Source organism: Thermobia domestica, chromosome 1 (genome assembly GCF_964235325.1).
Source record: "Thermobia domestica chromosome 1, izTheDome1.hap1.1, whole genome shotgun sequence".
Classification (NCBI taxonomy): Eukaryota; Metazoa; Arthropoda; class Insecta; order Zygentoma; family Lepismatidae; genus Thermobia; species Thermobia domestica.
This window is the reverse complement of record NC_137454.1, coordinates 43,598,674-43,617,092: the sequence shown is the minus strand read 5'-3', so window position 1 is coordinate 43,617,092 and position 18,419 is coordinate 43,598,674. Positions and strand designations below refer to the sequence as shown.

The 18,419-nt window shown below is 35.4% G+C and overlaps 1 protein-coding gene across 1 annotated transcript in view; it reads right to left on the bottom strand.

The window, feature by feature from the left end:
* The window catches only part of LOC145681015 (carcinine transporter-like), a gene marked incomplete at its 3' end in the record, with an annotated part of 124,904 nt that overhangs the window by 64,742 nt on the left and 41,743 nt on the right, over positions 1–18,419 (bottom strand). The window contains exon 2 of the mRNA XM_081752335.1: positions 5,390–5,629. Within this exon, the coding sequence (XP_081608461.1) occupies positions 5,390–5,622 (233 nt within the window). The remainder of the gene's footprint in view (positions 1–5,389; positions 5,630–18,419) is intronic.

Genomic DNA, 18,419 nt, shown 5'->3' with positions numbered 1-18,419 from the left:
GAATTTGGATTTAAACAGCATCGAAAATGTCACTGATCATCTCAACGACTTCGAAAACTATGGATTTGACACTAATATCAGCCACTTTCAGTCATTTTTATGTGTCTCTTTCTACCCTGAATTTGGATTTAAATGGCATCGGAAGTGTTACCCCAAAACTATAGATTCGACCTAATATTGGCAATTTTCGATCATTTGTATATCTCCCCCAGGGTGCGAATTACGGCCAGGGATGAGGGATAAAATCCCCCTCTGGAAAGCTTTTATCCCTGGCTGAAAATCAGAAAAAAAAAATCCCACTATTTTCCTCTCCTATCCTCAATTATATTTCTTACATCATTCAAATTCTTCAGTTCAATGTGCTAAACGTAAATCCGTTTGTAAATTGTCAATAGGAAATTCATTGAATAAAGTAATTTTAACTCATAGCCATCTCTTAATTCTAATAGCTTGTGAGGTAATGTATGAGATTGATAGGATCTGGCAATACTAGTTGAGAACTGACTGTGGACCAGCGCGACACGAATGTGAATATCTAAGGAATGAAGACTAGTGTAGCTACCGTACGTTGTATCATTTTACTGTGTGCTTCCGATGCTTTTGTTGTCAGCAGGGTTGGCACGATTATGTATATCAAGTTGGTTTAAACGGAATGTTTTTTTAAAGTTATTCCCCCCTTGGAAAAATCCCCTAATTCGCACCCTGATCTCCCCTCTCCTCCGCCTCCAAGTTACGACGCTGAATTTGAATTTAAACGGCATTAGAAGTGTCACTGTTCATCTCAGTGACCCCGAAAACTTTGGATTCGACACTAATATCAGTCATTTTCAATCATTATATATATATATATATATATATAACCCTCTTTGCCCTCCATAAAGTTTCGGGGTTGAATTTGGATTTAAACTTCATCGAAAATGTCACTGTTTATCTCAGCGGCCCTGAAAACTATGGAGTCAAACTAATATCGATCATTTTGCATCATTTTTATATATCTCCCTCCTCCCCCAGTTTGTGGGGATAAATTTGGATTTAAATGGCATCGAAAGTGTCACTGTTCACCTCAGCGACCTCGAAAACTAGGATTCGACACTGATATCGGCTATTTTCATTTTTATATATCTCCCTTTCCCCCTCCCCTAAGTTGGGGGCCTGAATTTTTATTTAAACAGCATCGAAAGTGTCACTGTTCATTAGAGATGCAAGGGCTCGGAAAAAAACCGGCTTTTTTGGAAAAAAACTCGGTTTTTTCTGCTTTGCTTTTTTGCTTGGGAAATTTTGGGCTTTTTTCAAAATACTGCTTTAAATTGATAAAACAGACTTTGTATCGCTTCTCTATAACACAAAAAATCATTTAATTAGTGGTTGATGCTGATAATAATATAAAACATCGAAAATAAACTATGAATTTCGAAAAAATATTTCAAACAATTTTTCTTGGACATATTTACATTATGAATTCCACAGGATTAACCAATGTATATAATAAGAATTTTTTTAACCTCCTATATACAAAAGTAAGCAGAGTTGGCAAGAACCGTGGTTGTTTTTGAAAATGCCAAAAACCCGTTTTTTGGGGGATGTTTAAATCAGGCTTTTTTGGTTTAAACCAGGCTTTTTTGACAGATTTTTTTGCTTTATGTATTTATATTACATATTCACAGAAATAAGTTTGTTTCGCCTTGATGTTATTATGCAACAGCGGGGTTATGCCGGAAGAACTCCCATAAGCTTAAAGAAGTGCGGTCAGTAAATTTCTTAAGTTGAGAATCTCCCGCCCTAGCCCTTGGGAAAATCCCGTCATTACTTGAAATGTAAGACAATAACGGGAAAATCCTGTTATTGCTTTGCATGTAAAATTTAAAGGTCAACGTACCATAATCAGTACGCTAAAACTGAGGTATTAAATTACAAATTTAGTACCGGTACGTAGATATCATTGAAAGTCCAATCCAAGCTAATGTTGGAAGCTACGTAGGCAATCGATAAATTTTGCCAATTTCTATCAATATATTTAAGCAATATTGGCTTCTTTATAAAACAACACGCATTTAGGCATGCAGAAATATACAATTTGGTTTGTTTCGTATATTTAGGCTTAACATCCTTACGAAATACCGAGGTTATCAAGGAGAAGACTTTCGCTTAAACTGACATCCGAACCGCTACTTGGGTTACGCATGAAAGAAGGTTTGTGGTTCGACCGAGAATTGAACATGGGACACCTTGATTAAAAGGTGAAAGGGAAATAAAACTATTGCAGGTGGTTTGATATCTGGAAACGTTACCATGAAGTTCACACGATTCGCATTTTTCATTCTTTTTATTTTTGTGGTTTAAACCAGTTATTAAAAAAAAAAGTTGGTGTAAACCAGCCAACCCTAAAAGTAAATACTTCTTTTTAAAGAATACACAAATAACTAGCAAAATAGTATGTAGTATTTTTACTTCAAAATATTCCATACCCTCTTTTTGAAACAAAATAAAATTAAAATAAAACATAAGAGAAATACTTAGATTTATATGATACACTTAAAGGCTGCACATCTAGAGCTTTTGGTTCTGTATATTCTTGAAATTCTACAGTTAAGTTTTATAGAACCACCATCACAGTTTACCCAATCCTCAAGTTTTCTGAATTTTTAACAAGAGGGATTCAACATATCATTACGGAACTCTCCCCCCCCCCAAAAAAAAAAAAACTACGGAATATATTTAAGTTAAGCTAAATACAACTCCACAACAAACATGACTGAGTGATTAGCTTTTGCGCTTCTATCGGGAAGTCCGGGATTCAACCAGTATTCGACCATTCTGACAAAGCTTTTCTTCATTCCATCTGTGAATGTAGAAATAGTGCGTGTACTGTGAGTTGGCCGACTTCCTTGTTTATTGTTTTTAAATCGTTATTATTACTAATTACCAGCAGTGACGGTTTTGCGAAGGTTAGGGGGACGGTCTTTCGGACTGAAGCCCGTTCCCCAAAGTTACGGAATGTCTGCAACAAACGAAATATCTATTATTTATGCCTTTACTCATAAACTTTAAGCTCCCGTCAAATAAAAATTACGAATGTTTAAAAAAACTAAACATTAGTAAGAAACCCTTCCCAAAATACTTTTCTAAATCCGCCACTGATTCTCAGTATAAAATGATTTTTAAAGTTGTATTCGGAAGATTATTGCTAAACATATAAACAAAACGAAATATTATGCCTGTACTCATAAACTTCAAGCACTTCCCAAATAAAATTAGGACTTTTTAGGAAACGAAACAATCAGAAAAAACCCTCCTAAAGTACTTTTCTAAATCCGCTACTGATTATTTGTACAAATTGGTATTCAAGGTTGTGTCCGGAAAATTATTGCTAAATCACTTCACAGCTACAGTATAACAGAAATATGGAAGTACGGCTTGACGGATATATTGAAAAACGTACGCTTTGACGGATAAATAGAAAAACGGGCAAGTTTAACTTTTGCGCTAGAAGCTAGAGTACTAAAAGCTCTTAGAAATGAAACACGGATGACAAACTAGAGAAGAAAAGAGATGTCGATAACTCAAAAGTTAAAATAAAGTTAAATAGCCTCTAAAATTACCCTCAAATACTACATTCTTCATGTTAGCTTTAATTCGTAAAACATGTGCTCCATCCATCTTGATGGTGAATTTCAGAGCGAAATATCACATTCAGGTCATGGAATTCTTATCTAACTATAGAATATACTATAAGAAAGCTATTTAGATAGAAAAATCATGAAGTTGAAAAAAGCCAAAATTTCCAAAATTCTCGTTTTTTTCCCAAAAAAGCCGGCTTTTTATGTGAAAAAAACCATCGATTCAAAAAAGCCGGCTTTTTTGCATCTCTACTGTTCATCTCAGCAACCACGAAAACTGGATTTGATACTAATATCGCTCATTTATGATCATTTTATGTATCTCCCCTCCCCCAAGTTGCAGCGCTAAATTTGGATTTAAACTGCATCGGAAATGTCACTGTTCATCTGACAGCGGCCCAAGCAGCCCTGAAAACTATGGATTCACACTAATATCGATCATTTTGCACCATTTTTATATATCTCCCTCCTCCCCCAGTTTGCGGGAAGTTAAATGGTAAAATCCATCCCATGCCCGAACCTCATCTATGTTGAAAATTTTTATCGAGATCTGTTTGGTGGTTGAAGAGTTGTTAAGTTACAAATATAGTCACTTTCATTTTTATATATGTAGATAATTTGTCGCACTAGGAAACAGGTATTTGTTTACATACAAAATTTTGTACATAAAATTTATATTAAAGTCTGTATTTGAATAATAAATAATAGTAATTATCTGTCTTAGTGCATCAGTATTAGTGAAATTTGCCTACTTCTCTTTCCCTTTAGAAGTAATTTGGTTAAAATTAACAAAATTTTACCCGATCAAAGAGCACATTGAGAACTCAGTTTCATTCAAGAGACTTATTTGTTGCAACAGAAACGCTTCATGATGGTAGATGTGTATCCAATAGTAAAAGTTATGTAATTAATGCACAACCAGGAGTAAACGACTAAAAGGCACACAAAGAAAATGAGTGCAGACTATTAATTTTCAAGAATAATTACAACAGTTTTATTTTCTAATGCTTCTTTTCTAAATATTCACAATATTGAAATTTCTCAATTTACATTTTTCACGCGTTCGAAAAAAAACGGTTCCGTTACTAGTAGATATAAAACTAAAATAATACAAAGATCTTTGTTATTTTCCCAATTTTTCCGGAAAGAAACCGGAAAAAATTGTTTTTTACCAGCCGGTTCAAAATTTCCGAAAATTTTACAACACTAGTCCCGTAGTTCAAGTACGGAACCAATATTAATAGTCCCGGATTCTCTGAAGAATTCAATACTTCAACAAATATAAGGTCACAAATCAGTATTATTCAATTCAGACAACTCCAAGTTCTGTAAGAAATCCAATACTTCAATGAATTGAAAGCTACAATTCCCGCAGTTCAAATACAGAATCAATTCTAACTGTCCCTTATTCTTTAATGAATCCATTCTTTCAGTGAATGGGAAGCTACAGATGATCCTGTAGTTCAACTATGAAAACATTTTTAACAGTCCCCGATTCTCTAAAGAAGCTAATACTGCAACGATGGGAAAGCTACAAATCCTGCAGAGAGAGAAAGAGAGAGAGAGAAAGAGAGAGAGAGAGTCCGAAAACTGTCACTAAGTTTGGATTGAGTCCAGTAGAAATCAATCCAGGATACTACTACAAAAACAATAGTACTCAATACCCAGTAACATATAATCAGAATCTGTGTTTTTTAATGATGTATTCTGGGAATAACCAGAAATTGTCACATCTTTTTTTGAAGTAATAATTTTATATTAGATTTTTTTACCTTGGTAAAGTTAAATTCTTCCATTCCTCTAGAGTGAAATTTGTTTCGTTTCTTCCAGGCACGTGACACCAATGTTCAGGAATGTCCATACTCAGCACAATATTCATGAAGGGCATTGACACAAAAATCACGAAGACAAAATTGAAAAGGTACAAAAATCGGACCTGAAATGGACCATAGTGGCCGATAGACTCCATAAGCTTTTCGTAAAGGCCTTCTTGTGCTGCTGTCATCTTGCGTCTGAAAATAAATAAATAAAATTATAGGAGGATACAACAGTTCATGAATCTTGTGAATGAAAATATACAATTTACTTTTAGAGTGGGCTTTCTGACATATATCGTTGCTTTGAGATAAAGAAATCGCATCAAATATATTATAGTATTATTATTTTCGAATTGTCTTGACTGGATGTTTTACTAAAATTAAATTTACTAAAATTATATATATCGAGTGTTCTAAAAATGGCGCCCACGGACTACACAGCACTATTCTACAAGTCAAAATAAAGCAAAAAATATATATATATTTGTATACCTTTCGGATCCACGTCTGAAGACCCAAATTGCACTATGTGGCAACGTCGCAGATAAAACACCATAGAGAAGATCTACCAATCCATCAAAAATTTGCATCGATTTTTTTCCAGATGACAGTTAAAGTCGATAGGTGTCAACACTAACATAACTTATTAGTGTAGTAATCGATGTAACTGTTTAATGGATTCGTAGAGCAATACTAATAGATACGTCCAAGTTAATCTGCGACGTTGCCACATAGTGAAATTTTGATTCCCTATAGCGGCTGGAAGGAGGCCTCGGAGGGTATTTTATCATATAACATTTTCACTTTGTTTTGACCTGTAGAAAAGTGACCTGCAGTCCGTGGGCGCCCTTTTTAGAACACCCGATATATATATACAGGCCCGGATTTAGGGGGGTGCAAAGGTGCATGTGCACCCCCATTCGTTGCAAATATCCACTATCTAAAATGAGAAGCTAATAGTGAAATAGCCGCACTTTCCGAAACTTTCTGCCATCATGTTTCCCTTTGGGGCTTAAAAGTAAGCAGAGCTTTGCAAAAGCAATAGTTTAAGTCGATTTTCAAAAGGTTCAAGGAAAAGGATTCACCAAGCAAAACAATATAGCATTTCTCAAGTAGGGAAGAAAACAGAAATGAGGAGGAGATAAGTTTTTTTCTGCATAACACTTGAGACCCTCTTTAAAATACTCCTTTCCCCTCCGTTCTATGTATCAGCGCTGTCAGGTGTAAATATATTGTCACATGTCACTTTGAAGAGTTTCAGTATAACTGGTGATTTTGGTAGTTATTGGCGCACCTCCCTCAGACAATCCTGGATCCGGCCCTATATATATATATATATATATATATATATATATATATATATATATATATATATATATATATATATATATATATATATATATATATATATATATATATATATATGTGTGTGTGTGTGTGTGTGTGTGTGTGTGTGTGTGCGTTAATTAACTATACCGACAAACGAAAAACTGTAAGGGATGATTCCTCACATCAATATAAGAGAAAAGGTTTATATGGACCTATGGCGAAAAGTGCATAGTGTCAGAGCTAGGGCTGTCCAAAATCGCGAGAAAGCCAAATTTCGAGAAGTCCTATTTCGAATTCGAGAGACTGTGGATGGTGGTCCTTATCAGCGTGAAGTAAGTCACGCATACGCAATCCAAAAATGTACAATGGGCGTACAGGGTATTCTCTGCAGGGTAAAATTCCCAGATATGCCATCAATTGAATTTTGAGACATGCTCTGATTTTATGATTGGTCCAAAGTAGGCAAACGATAAGCCTTGATAGCAGTGAACACGGAATCCTTTGGCGCGATATCGGAAGTGTTAAAAATTGTCAGCAGTATGGTCTCTCGTACTTGAGAAAACGCATGCTGCGATTTTTTCTTTCACGCTTATAAGTGAAGAACACGTGAAATATACTGTGACGAAATACATATCATCACACATTATTCCGAACAATAAAAAGCGTGGTGCTGCCGGTTCCTAACACTTCCATCTTTTCTCCGAAACATTGGATGTCCATTGTTGTCAAGGCTTACCTCCCGTCTACTTTGGACCCTTCACGAAATCAGGGTATATCTGAAAGCTCTATTGAGAGCATATCTGAGAATTATACCCTGTAGGGAATACCCTCTACCCCTATTGACAATTGATGAAATATGCACTTCTGGATTGTGTATTGCGTGGCTTCCTTTACGCTGAAAAGAACCATTATCGACAGTTTCTGGAATTCGAAATAGGGCCTATTGAAATTTAGGTTTTTCGCGATTTTGGACAGCCCCAGCTCTGAAACTATACACTTTCCGCCATAGGCCCATATCAACTTTTTCTCTTATTTTGATGTGAGGAATCACCTCTTACAGTTTGTCGGTATAGTTCATTAACATCCTTTATATAGAGTAACTTGGGTAAAGATGCCCCACTTTTTCATTATTACCCATTTTCCACTCTTGCAATTTAGGTGAGGTTGTTGAATTTATGGTTAATTAGAAGATTGATGTCTTGTTTGTAATATCTCGGAAGACAGTTTTATTTCAGTAATTTTAAGAACTCAAAATAAACCATCTACAAAAACCTTCAAGTGGGGCATCTTCGGCATGCATGTGGGGGAAAGATACCACAGTTTCACAATTTTTCAAAATGTGTTCATATACATCATAGAAACAGTCAACTATGCTTTTGTACCATTAATATTACTAATTTTAATTTCTAGTGACTATCTATCCAATTATAAAGAAAATTTTCAACAAAATGACAAGTATTCTAAACGTGTTTTCTAAATCCGTTTGTAAACAATGAACAAAAATAAAAGAGAAAAAATTCCGGACCTTACATATTATTTATTCATTTTTTTTTCTTTTTTTTCAAATTTGGATTCTTGGGATCACAATTCATGCAGTGACATGCAGTGACCCTACAGTTTAAATGCAAACCACCGTAATCGTTCAAACTTTCCAAGGCGTTCACACCGGGAATCTAACCCGGGACTTCGTGCAGCAAAGGGGCACGTACTAGCAACTAGACCAGAGAGGAGGGTGGCTTTCTTTTAATATGTAAAATCCTGCTCCCTGAAAAATTAATGCCTTCCCATATAACAACTTGCTAGTTACAACACTGGTACACCTATGATGATATCTGATTTATTAGTGGAAATGCTCTTCATTTTACAATGAAGGGATATTTGATTCACCCAGAGATTTACCTTTACAAAATAATTCAACTAGAGAAGGAAGTTGTTAGAAATCAAGTGTGTCGCAGGACCCCTCCCCCAAGGATGATTTTTCTTTTTTTTTAATTTTGAACACCTCATACATATTCAGCTAGCTCGCACAAATGGCTTAAAATTCAATCCCTGCACATTATTTTGATTCAGCTTGCTAGCCAACTAGTGTCATACTGGTACATATATGTGAAGTCCATTCAGTCCAATGGTGATCACATAAAGAACGAAAAAAAAAAGTTTATAAATAGAATATTACATCATTAAAGCAGCAACCCAGCCAGGAGACCAAGCCCTTGCTCCATAAGGGAATTTCTCGTTTGCTTCTGAGTAAACAATTAATTACCGGTGCGCGTTATTACAGAACAATTAGTGTTTGATATTCAAACCAAACATTGTTCAAAACATAACGAATATACAAATCCTTCCAACACGTCATAAACTGTTTGTCCCGAACAGAAATCTTAAACATTTAATGTTATAAAGAGGGGCACCTTTGCTTCGATTTTAGTGGGGCAACTTTCCCAATTTGAAGCCAAGACGCCCCAGTCGATCACGTGATATACTCATGCACGAAGATACGCAACAAAGCATATTAGCTTTTATAAAAGACTGAAGTTCTTAAGCAATTATGTTTTATTCATGTACCTCTATTTAACTACAGTCAAGTGCATTACTACGTTTCACTCTCTAAAATTATAGACACTGAAATAAGAGTAACTTAGCTTTGTGAACAGGCCTGAACAAAAGCAGCTTCTTTCTCCGATGCAACTTCCACATATATTTACTCAAGACTGCTAACCCTTTCACGCGCATGGCAAGTCTTGTGACCACGAGTCACAGGGTTTGAGCAATTCAAACAGGGGCATCTTCACTCAGTGGGGCATCTTTACCCAAGATACTATATATATATATATATATATATATATATATATATATATATATATATATATATATATATATATATGAGAAAAACGTGAAAAGTACTTACAATCGGAGAGTTTTGTCCCTCCCCCCAAGCTAAACCTGAAATGATGCCAGTAAGACCAAGGCATTCAACATTATTCTTCTTTTCTTTGTTTTCTGTCCAATTCATCTCACGAGATAGAAATGAGTTTTAAAACTTTCTGAAGCCGGTAACTTATACAGTATATACTTCGGCAGAGGATTCTGCAAATGAAAATAAGAAAAAATGTCCCTCTTAACCAATGTTCTGCAATGAGAAGTTTAGAGTTACAGGTTTTCGAAATTGGATTTGATTTTAGCGTTCCTTTCAGCAGTGAAGCTACCTGAGTCGTGGGCCTACAGTTTAACGTGGAATCCGAACCACATGAGCTCCTGCCGGGAATCGAACCCGTGTCTCATACACCAAATGTACGTACGCTAACCTCTTAGCCACGTGTGAGATACCTGAAATCCTAAGAAAATGAAACAAATGCTGTCCAAATATGTCCCAATTTTAAACTCGTAAGTTTTTTTTTTTTTTTTAATCTAATGACATGTGTTTTAGAATCACGCAGTGGCGGCGCATGGGATACCGTCATAAGGCGCAAAAGATTCCTGGCAACGCCCTAAAGATTATTGTACCCTTGATAGTGATGCGCAAGATGTTGTTTTCTTTAAGATTTTTAGTAACTTACTTCTTTCTAGTGATAAATACCACCTTTACAAAGACATGTGTCGGGTGGGGAGGATTGCGTGCTACAGTGAAGTTTAGAGCTGTGTTAGCGGTAGTTCGCTACTAGAGGAACCATCCCTATACCGAATTGGTCTAAATGGAGTGGCCAGACGAAGAATTTTCTGTGAGAACTCAGCAGTTCTACAGTAGCTAAGCTGGCGGAAATCATAGTGATTGGTGCAGCAATTTGGACATTCGTTCCAGACGTGTTCAGAATGACTTTAACGGTTGCGATACTGCGGGGTGGAAGGCAACAGGAAACCACCACTATATTTTTCCCTAGTTTGCTGATAGCAGAAAGAACTTCTTTCTAACCAACTTTTTACCTATTTTTTTCAAAATATTCTGATGAATATTTCTGCTTGATTCGAAAATATTTGATGCAAAAGCACCGAAAGATATTGAAATAGTAGAAGTGATAAACGTATAAGAAATTAGAGTTACCTTCTCGATTTCCTTTCCTGAAATGAAGTTTCTCTGTCCATTCATTTTGGAGGAGACAATATACTTCAGCGTAAACTGTATGGTTCAAAGTAAACACATGCAAACCTTAATTTACCAAATGAACTTTCTTTCTTTCGTTTACAGTTGACGAACAATTGTTTAGAGTTGACCACAATGACATTATGTTATCACATTTTACGCTTCTGAATTACAACTGTAGAAACGTTAATTAATTGATAAGAACATAATTTTCTGGTTCTATTTTATCTCCCATTTACTAAAAGATAACTTGCATTCACACCGACCTGTCAACTGTTAACTTAATGCGCTGTATTCGGCATTCTTACCAATTAACCTTCTGTAAACAAAACAGCAAAACAAAGTATAAATTCGCGGTGGGGATTTATACAGCATTTCCACCATCTCTGTTTCACTTAGTAATTAATAGTTTTAAAAGCATGAAGATTAATAGCCACCAGGGGCGGATCCCCGATCGCCCCCCCCCCCTTGAAAGAGGAAACTTTCTTATTTTATATATATAAATAAAACCCATCCCAAAGTTTGGAGCCCTTAAAAGTAGCAGTATGACAACCCACCGCCTTCCCCCACAGAAGTCGGCCCTGGATCTGCCCCTGGTAGTCACAGAAATGAAAGTGAGCTAGAGAAATCTGTCTTCTGCCAAGTCAACTTAACAGAATCAGGGGTAAGTTTCTGTCGTCTTATAGTAACCGACCCCCGCAATCGTCGCCAGAACTGTCCACTGGCGAGTTTTAGGTTGCTAGTTGTGCTCATGATATTACTTGAAAGGACATCTGTTTTCATTGAAAGTGATACAGTCACACTGGAAAATGGTAAATTTTGGAAGGAGAAAGGTACATGTGGGTGCAGTATTGTAAATTTGGGGGAAAGAATGATAATTTTAATAGGGATATGTAACTTACGTTAATTCAGTACCGAAACCGGAAGTAGTAGCTCTAACGCTTCCGATTGCGATAGAGAAATAAGATCAGAGATCGGACCTGTTCTTCGGAATTCATAAGAAAACTGCTTCTTGCTACTTGTTATTATTTTTTACCATGTGTGCTGTTTGAAGTCAGAGTGAACTAACTTCATTTTCATGCTTCGTCGGAAATTAGCATTTGTCGAAACAGTTATAGATAAAAAAAAAAAATCCATCTAATGATAAGTGGAAAATGTTATTACTATGGTAATGGACTTTATAAGCGGGATCTAACATACTAGATTTATGAAGTTTCATGCGCTTCTGTATGCCTATGGGCAGTGTTGACCCCGCAACTGTGCACTTAGTTCACTTTGGTTGAAAATTGTACGATAAATCCGAGGGCACGGTAGAACTACCACTGAAGAGAGAGCAGCTTCATTTTCATAGTTAGCAATAGCATAAATATCTAAAGACAAATCTGCAAATAATAATACAATAACGTCGTGTGTACTTACTAGAGGGTTTACTATATTCGATAGACAGACGATATTTCTAACGCATGTTCTAGTCCAGTGGTTCTCAAACTAATTCTTATCATGACCTCCTTTTATCACATCCTCTTGCCAGTGACCTCATAATTTCTGGTTTGTAATAAGCTTATGTGGAATTTTTAATATACCTATAATATCTCACGATATCCATCTATTTCTATAATAGTAGAATCCATTTCTTGTATATAGTGGATACAGTAACCTCTATAAGCGAGTGGATTAATCCAAATTTGGTCAGTGCATTCATGTTACAGATATCGAATCCGATCCGTCATACTGTTTCAAAATGGAGACCGTTTGAAAATTTCAAAACTTCATAACTCCCTTAATTATGGGTCATATGACAAAGACAAATAAAGTGATATCTGATTTTGGTTTAAGTACTTGGACAATTGTTAAAACAAGCTACTAAGTATTTTAAATGACTTGATAATGTGCGTCACGAAGATTAAACCAGACATTACCGCACTAGTGAAATCACACCATGCTCAGGTATCTCATTAGCTTTCAATTTTAATTTTATTTCCATGTACAGGTTTTGTTCCATTTGTATTTTTTCCTGGCATTTCAATATGCAGTTCTCATTAATTTCATATCATCTCTTCCATTTAAAGGGATTTTAAACAATCTGCAGTAGTATAAGGCTTCCTATACTCACTCATGTTAACATTCTATGGCAGCAGTACTATTAGACTTCCCATACTCACACATGTTAAATTTAGAAATCAAAAACGGATAGATTGTAAGGTAATGAGAATCTTTAACTTAAAAATATAGATTAGGATCCATACCTTTGGTAACTTTGATAACAATAATCTGGATTGATTTGAATTTCTTAAATTTATCCGTAAGCACAAAACTATAATTTTAGCGGAACTAAGGTACGTCAGTTTCAATCTCGAATTAGAAATTTGGTAAAAACAAGATTAGGAGTTCCTTCTTACAATCGAGCAGGGCGGAACTAATTACAAGACATGCAAATTAACTATGTCGTCGTTTTTGTGTCAAGCATGCGAAAATGTTGTGAACAAGCACGCGAAAATCCTGTTAAATGTTACTAAGTGCTACATAACATAAGAAAGGCTAACAATTCTTAAGTCTCAAAGCACGGAGCGTTCACACAATTGTCTTCAACTAAAGCTGTTACGAAAGAAATAATTGAATTTACGAAGAAGTAAAAAAGTAAAGTTCAAAAGATGTGTTATGTAATAAACTTGTTCACACGTTTTTTATCCTCAATACAATAGAATTTGTAAATGAAATATAAGTGAGGTGGACAAATAATTAGTACGCACACCTCCAGCGACAAGACTTGCTGTGAGATTCTGAGGTCGCAGCTTGAATTAAATTTAGAATAATTAAAGAGTTAGGTTTATCAAAAATTCTTCATATCCTTTTTTATTTATTAGTAACCTATTACAGAAAAAAAAATTGTATTCCAATTTATGATAGGCTTACATAATTACAATGTATATAAATGTTAAGACATACAGCAAAAGAAAAGAGAGAAAACTTTTTAAAAAATAATTTTAAAAACATTACTCATTACCCTTATTTACCCATTTTATCCGTTTGAGTGTGTGTATCTGCCGGTCCGTGTGACAAAATATCTCAATAACTACTTGATGGACACCATCGATTTTGACCGAAATGCGGGGGTTCGAAAGTTAAGAACCGAATTAGTAAATGGAGGTAATCCATCTATCCATCCATTATTATTATTATTATTATTATTATTATTATTATTATTATTATTATTATTATTATTATTATTATTATTATTATTATTATTATTATTATTATAAGTATTCCGCCTTTTGGCAGGACCTTGGACTAATAAGGTTTTCATTTTTTACTTTTATTTTTTCATTTTTAAATGAAATGATTGAGTTTTACGTCCCACGATTACGCCGGCTAGACTAAAGGAGACGGTGATGATGAGCAATGAATGAAATGGTGGAATGAAGAAAGTGGAAGATTTTATTTGAATTTTAGATTTGGGCCTGGAAATGTTTCTTGCATGTTTCTCGATCTTAAGTTTCCTCTTTTAACTTTGAAAATTTTCTGCTATTTTTCAAATCATTGATCCGTTGTGTTCTTCTTCTTCCTATTCCTCGCTTTCCTTCCATCATTCCTTCTAGGGTGGTATGGGGAAAATAATTTCTTCCCAAGATGTGTTCAATCCAATCGGCTTTCGTACGAAGGAAGCTAGCTAAAAGCATCCTCTTCTCTCCTATTTGTTCCGCGCATCCTCTCTGTCTAATTTATTTGCTATCATAGGTAATATAAATTAACTAGTTTCGGTTTAACGTTGATCACTATACAGCAAAATGGTAAGAAAACATTTTGTTTTCATCCTTATTTTTCTACTGAAATTGAAAGTGATAGAAATTTACTACAAATTCCGGTTTCAATATCAGTTGAGGAAATATCACGCAAAAAACAAAAAAACTTCTCCACTTGGTGTACACGTGACACTGCTACTTCTTTATTTGTTTTAATTTAAGCAAAAATAGTTTCGTTTCGAGTGCTGATAGTTTTGTCAGTTAGTGTTTAGCTACAGGGAGGCAGTCTGGATTGAATCCTCGGTCGGGGAGGGAAATTTTATTACAAAGAATGTTATTTAGGGCTCGACTCAGCCTCTGTAGAGTGCATCTCTAGCGTGTATGGTATTCACTACATCATTTAATGTTGGTGCCCTCTAGGAAATGTGGAGTCTAAATCCCTACCTAGCAGCTGGGTCTCTAGATCAATTTGAATCCTCCCGCTTTGAACAGAAGGTTAATTTAGAAGATGAAACCTACTCTTCGGGAGCTAATTTGATAGCAAAAAACCGTATCTCGATATCTCTTAGGCATTTTTGCTCTATGTAAATCAATATTGAAATCGGACGTAGTAGTGAATTTCAACCACCTTCGGTCTTGATAGAGTGTTTCGGGTTGTGATTATATGTTCTGTTGAGACCCTGAATCACTTGCAGGAAACATTTTGTTGCTATTTATTACTATTATTGTTCTATGATGATAAATGTTGAAACCAGTAATAGTTAATTTGGACCACTTCGTGTTAGAATAAAGGTTCAACGGAGGAGATAAAGCCTATTCTTTAAACGTTAAATCGATTACATCAAACAGCTTCTTTTTGCATTTTTACCGTTTCTGCTCTGATATCTGTTTACATACAGACTGACGGACAAAGTAGTTTTAGAAGACTTCTGACACTTATGCATTAATATAGATTTAAATACTATTGCTTTTAAAAATAGTAGTGTGCCACTGTCAAGGGTATAATATATGCGTATCTGTTAGGGTTAAGCGTGTCTCTGTTAGATTATTGTAACAGTGATAGGACTATGTGTGTCACTGTTAAGGGAATATGTGTCACTGTTAGGGCTGCATATGGTACTATTAGGAGTATACGTTTTACTAGTCGGACTATATGCGTCCCTATTAGGAGTGTATGCCACTGTTAGGGGTATATAGGTTACTATTACAAGTATATTTGTCACTATAAGGATTATATGTGTCATTTTTTGGACTATGTGTCACTGTTAGGGTTATATAGGTCACTATTACAGGTATATATACACTATTAGGATTATATGTGTCACTGTTAGGAGTATATAAGTCACTATTACAGGTATATGTGTCACTATCAGGATTATATGTATCACTGTTAGGACTATACGCCACTATTAGGGGTATATAGGTTACTATTTAATGTATATGTGTCACTATTAGGATTATGTGTGTCACTGTTAGGGGTATATAGGTCACTATTACAGGTATATGTACAGCATTAGGATTATATGTGTCACTGTTAGGACTATATGACACTGTTAGGTGAATATAGGTTACTATTCCAAATATATTTGTCACTATTAGGATTATATGTGTCAGTGTTAGAACTATATGCCACTGTTTGGACTATGTGCCACTGTTAGGGGTATATAGGTCACTATTACAGGTATATGTGTCACTGTTAGGACTATATATCACTCTTAGGGGTATATAGGTTACTATTACAAGTATATTTGCCACTATAAGAATCATATGTATCAGTGTTAGGACTATATGTCATTGTTAGGAGTATTTAGGTCACTATTACAAGTATATTTGTCACTATTAGGATTATATGTATCACTGTTAGGACTATATGCCACTGTTAGGGGTATATAGGTCACTGTTACAGGTATATATGTTACTATTAGGATTATATGTGTCACTGTTAGGGGAATATAGGTCACTGTTTATTTATATTTTTCACGTTTAGGGGTTTACATCTTACTGTTAAGGGTAGATGTGTATGTGCCACTGTTAACCATATGTACGTGTTGACCATAAGAGAAGTCAAACAACATTATATACAAATTTTTAGTTCGCAGTGTATTTTGTTCTATGCAGTACCTAAATAAATAAATAAATAATATGTCCCACCGGGGTAAAATCTTCCAATTATCATTACAAGGCCACAAGATATGTACTTTCTAGAACCACAAAAAATACGCTGGGGAAAATCTCGAAAAGTACGCTGGGGAAAATCTTGGGGAAAAGTACGCAAATATCATCAGATAAAATATGGCATGTCACTGTGCTTGCATCTGCTTTTATTTTTTCTATTGTACTCCTGGAATATGCTACAAAGTTTTTTTTCGTTTTTCTCGAAATCACTAAAATGTAACATATATCGTTGTTCGGCGGGGTGCTTTGATTGAAAAAGGGTCACCTTTGGACATTCCTGTTTTATTTTACATCTACAATGTTGAAGAGTTTAAAACATCAGCAATATGATGTTCGCATGTTAATTGAATTTATGTTGACGAAAAGACTTCTAAAAATATAAAGATTGCAGTACAGATAGTAATTTGTTTCTCTACACAAGAACTTGATAGAAAACAAGATGTTGCAAGGGCAGGGATGCTATGAACATCAAGGAACAAACTACCTGCCTATGGTCTAAGAACTTGCACAACTACCTGGAAATAACAAATATGGACATAATTTTGCTTTCCTGATGTAAAATAAAAAAATAAAAGGTTGAGTATATGAGGAAATTATTACATAATGTTCCACAAAAATTTTCCTCTATGTGACAATTTCCGTATAGCAAAAAATGATGATGTAATTAAAATTAAGTGATTAATGCATAACTATCACTTCAGCAGGGCCGAATTAAGGGAAGGCTTAGGGAGCTTCCACTCTGATCAAAATCTCAACTGGCTCTCTAGAAAGAACCATACAAGACGGAAATATCATCAGATAAAATAGGATAAAAATTTGAAACAAGTTTCTTCGTTCCTTACATCCACCGTCCTAATATGGAAAGTTGCATTAGGTATCTAATGCATGGCATGGTTGATGTCGTAGAACTGTATTCCCTTAACTTTCCTACTTTACTTCCACAGAAATGTATTAGACGAAGTCAGCAGGGGCCACATATTTTTTCTAACCCTGGGCCTCCAAAAGACCTTCTAATCCGGGCCTGCACTTTAGAGTGTTGTTTCGATGTTGCGGTCAACATAGAACGATGTTAACAGTTTGGTCCAGAGCGGGTGTAGAGAGGTGTTAAAAAAGATGACGGTTTTAAGTTCAGGGTGTGACGATGTCGGGGCTAAAGACTGGATGAGTGAACGAGTGAATGCTGAAATAGGAACAGCACTGTAGTGTTCTTTCAATATACCTAGTTGTACCCTGTTCTGTTACTACAATCTCAGTTAGCAAGCCTTTGAGATACTAATGTTGATAACTGTATTATTCTTCAGTGAACATTCAAACTTTTTATTTGCCAAGAACAGTAACATAACAAAGGCCTTAGCCAGGCACGTAGCCAGGATTTCGTGAAGGGGGGGGGTCCGTGACATGAAATACTGTAATCACACTAGAGGCTCGATCATTCTAAACTACTGGAACATATAATGTCCGTGAACCTGGCCCCACCCACATCGGCACTAATTTTAAAACATATGCCAAAAATTAGTGCCCAATTAGTGCTGACGACCTGTAATGTTAAAAAAATTTGTGCCGTTACACAGACTTCAAAAAACAAAAAAGATTCTGGGTGGGGCTAGGTTCACGCTAGCCCCACCCACTCAACCGATCGAGATGAAACCTATACCCAAGGTTA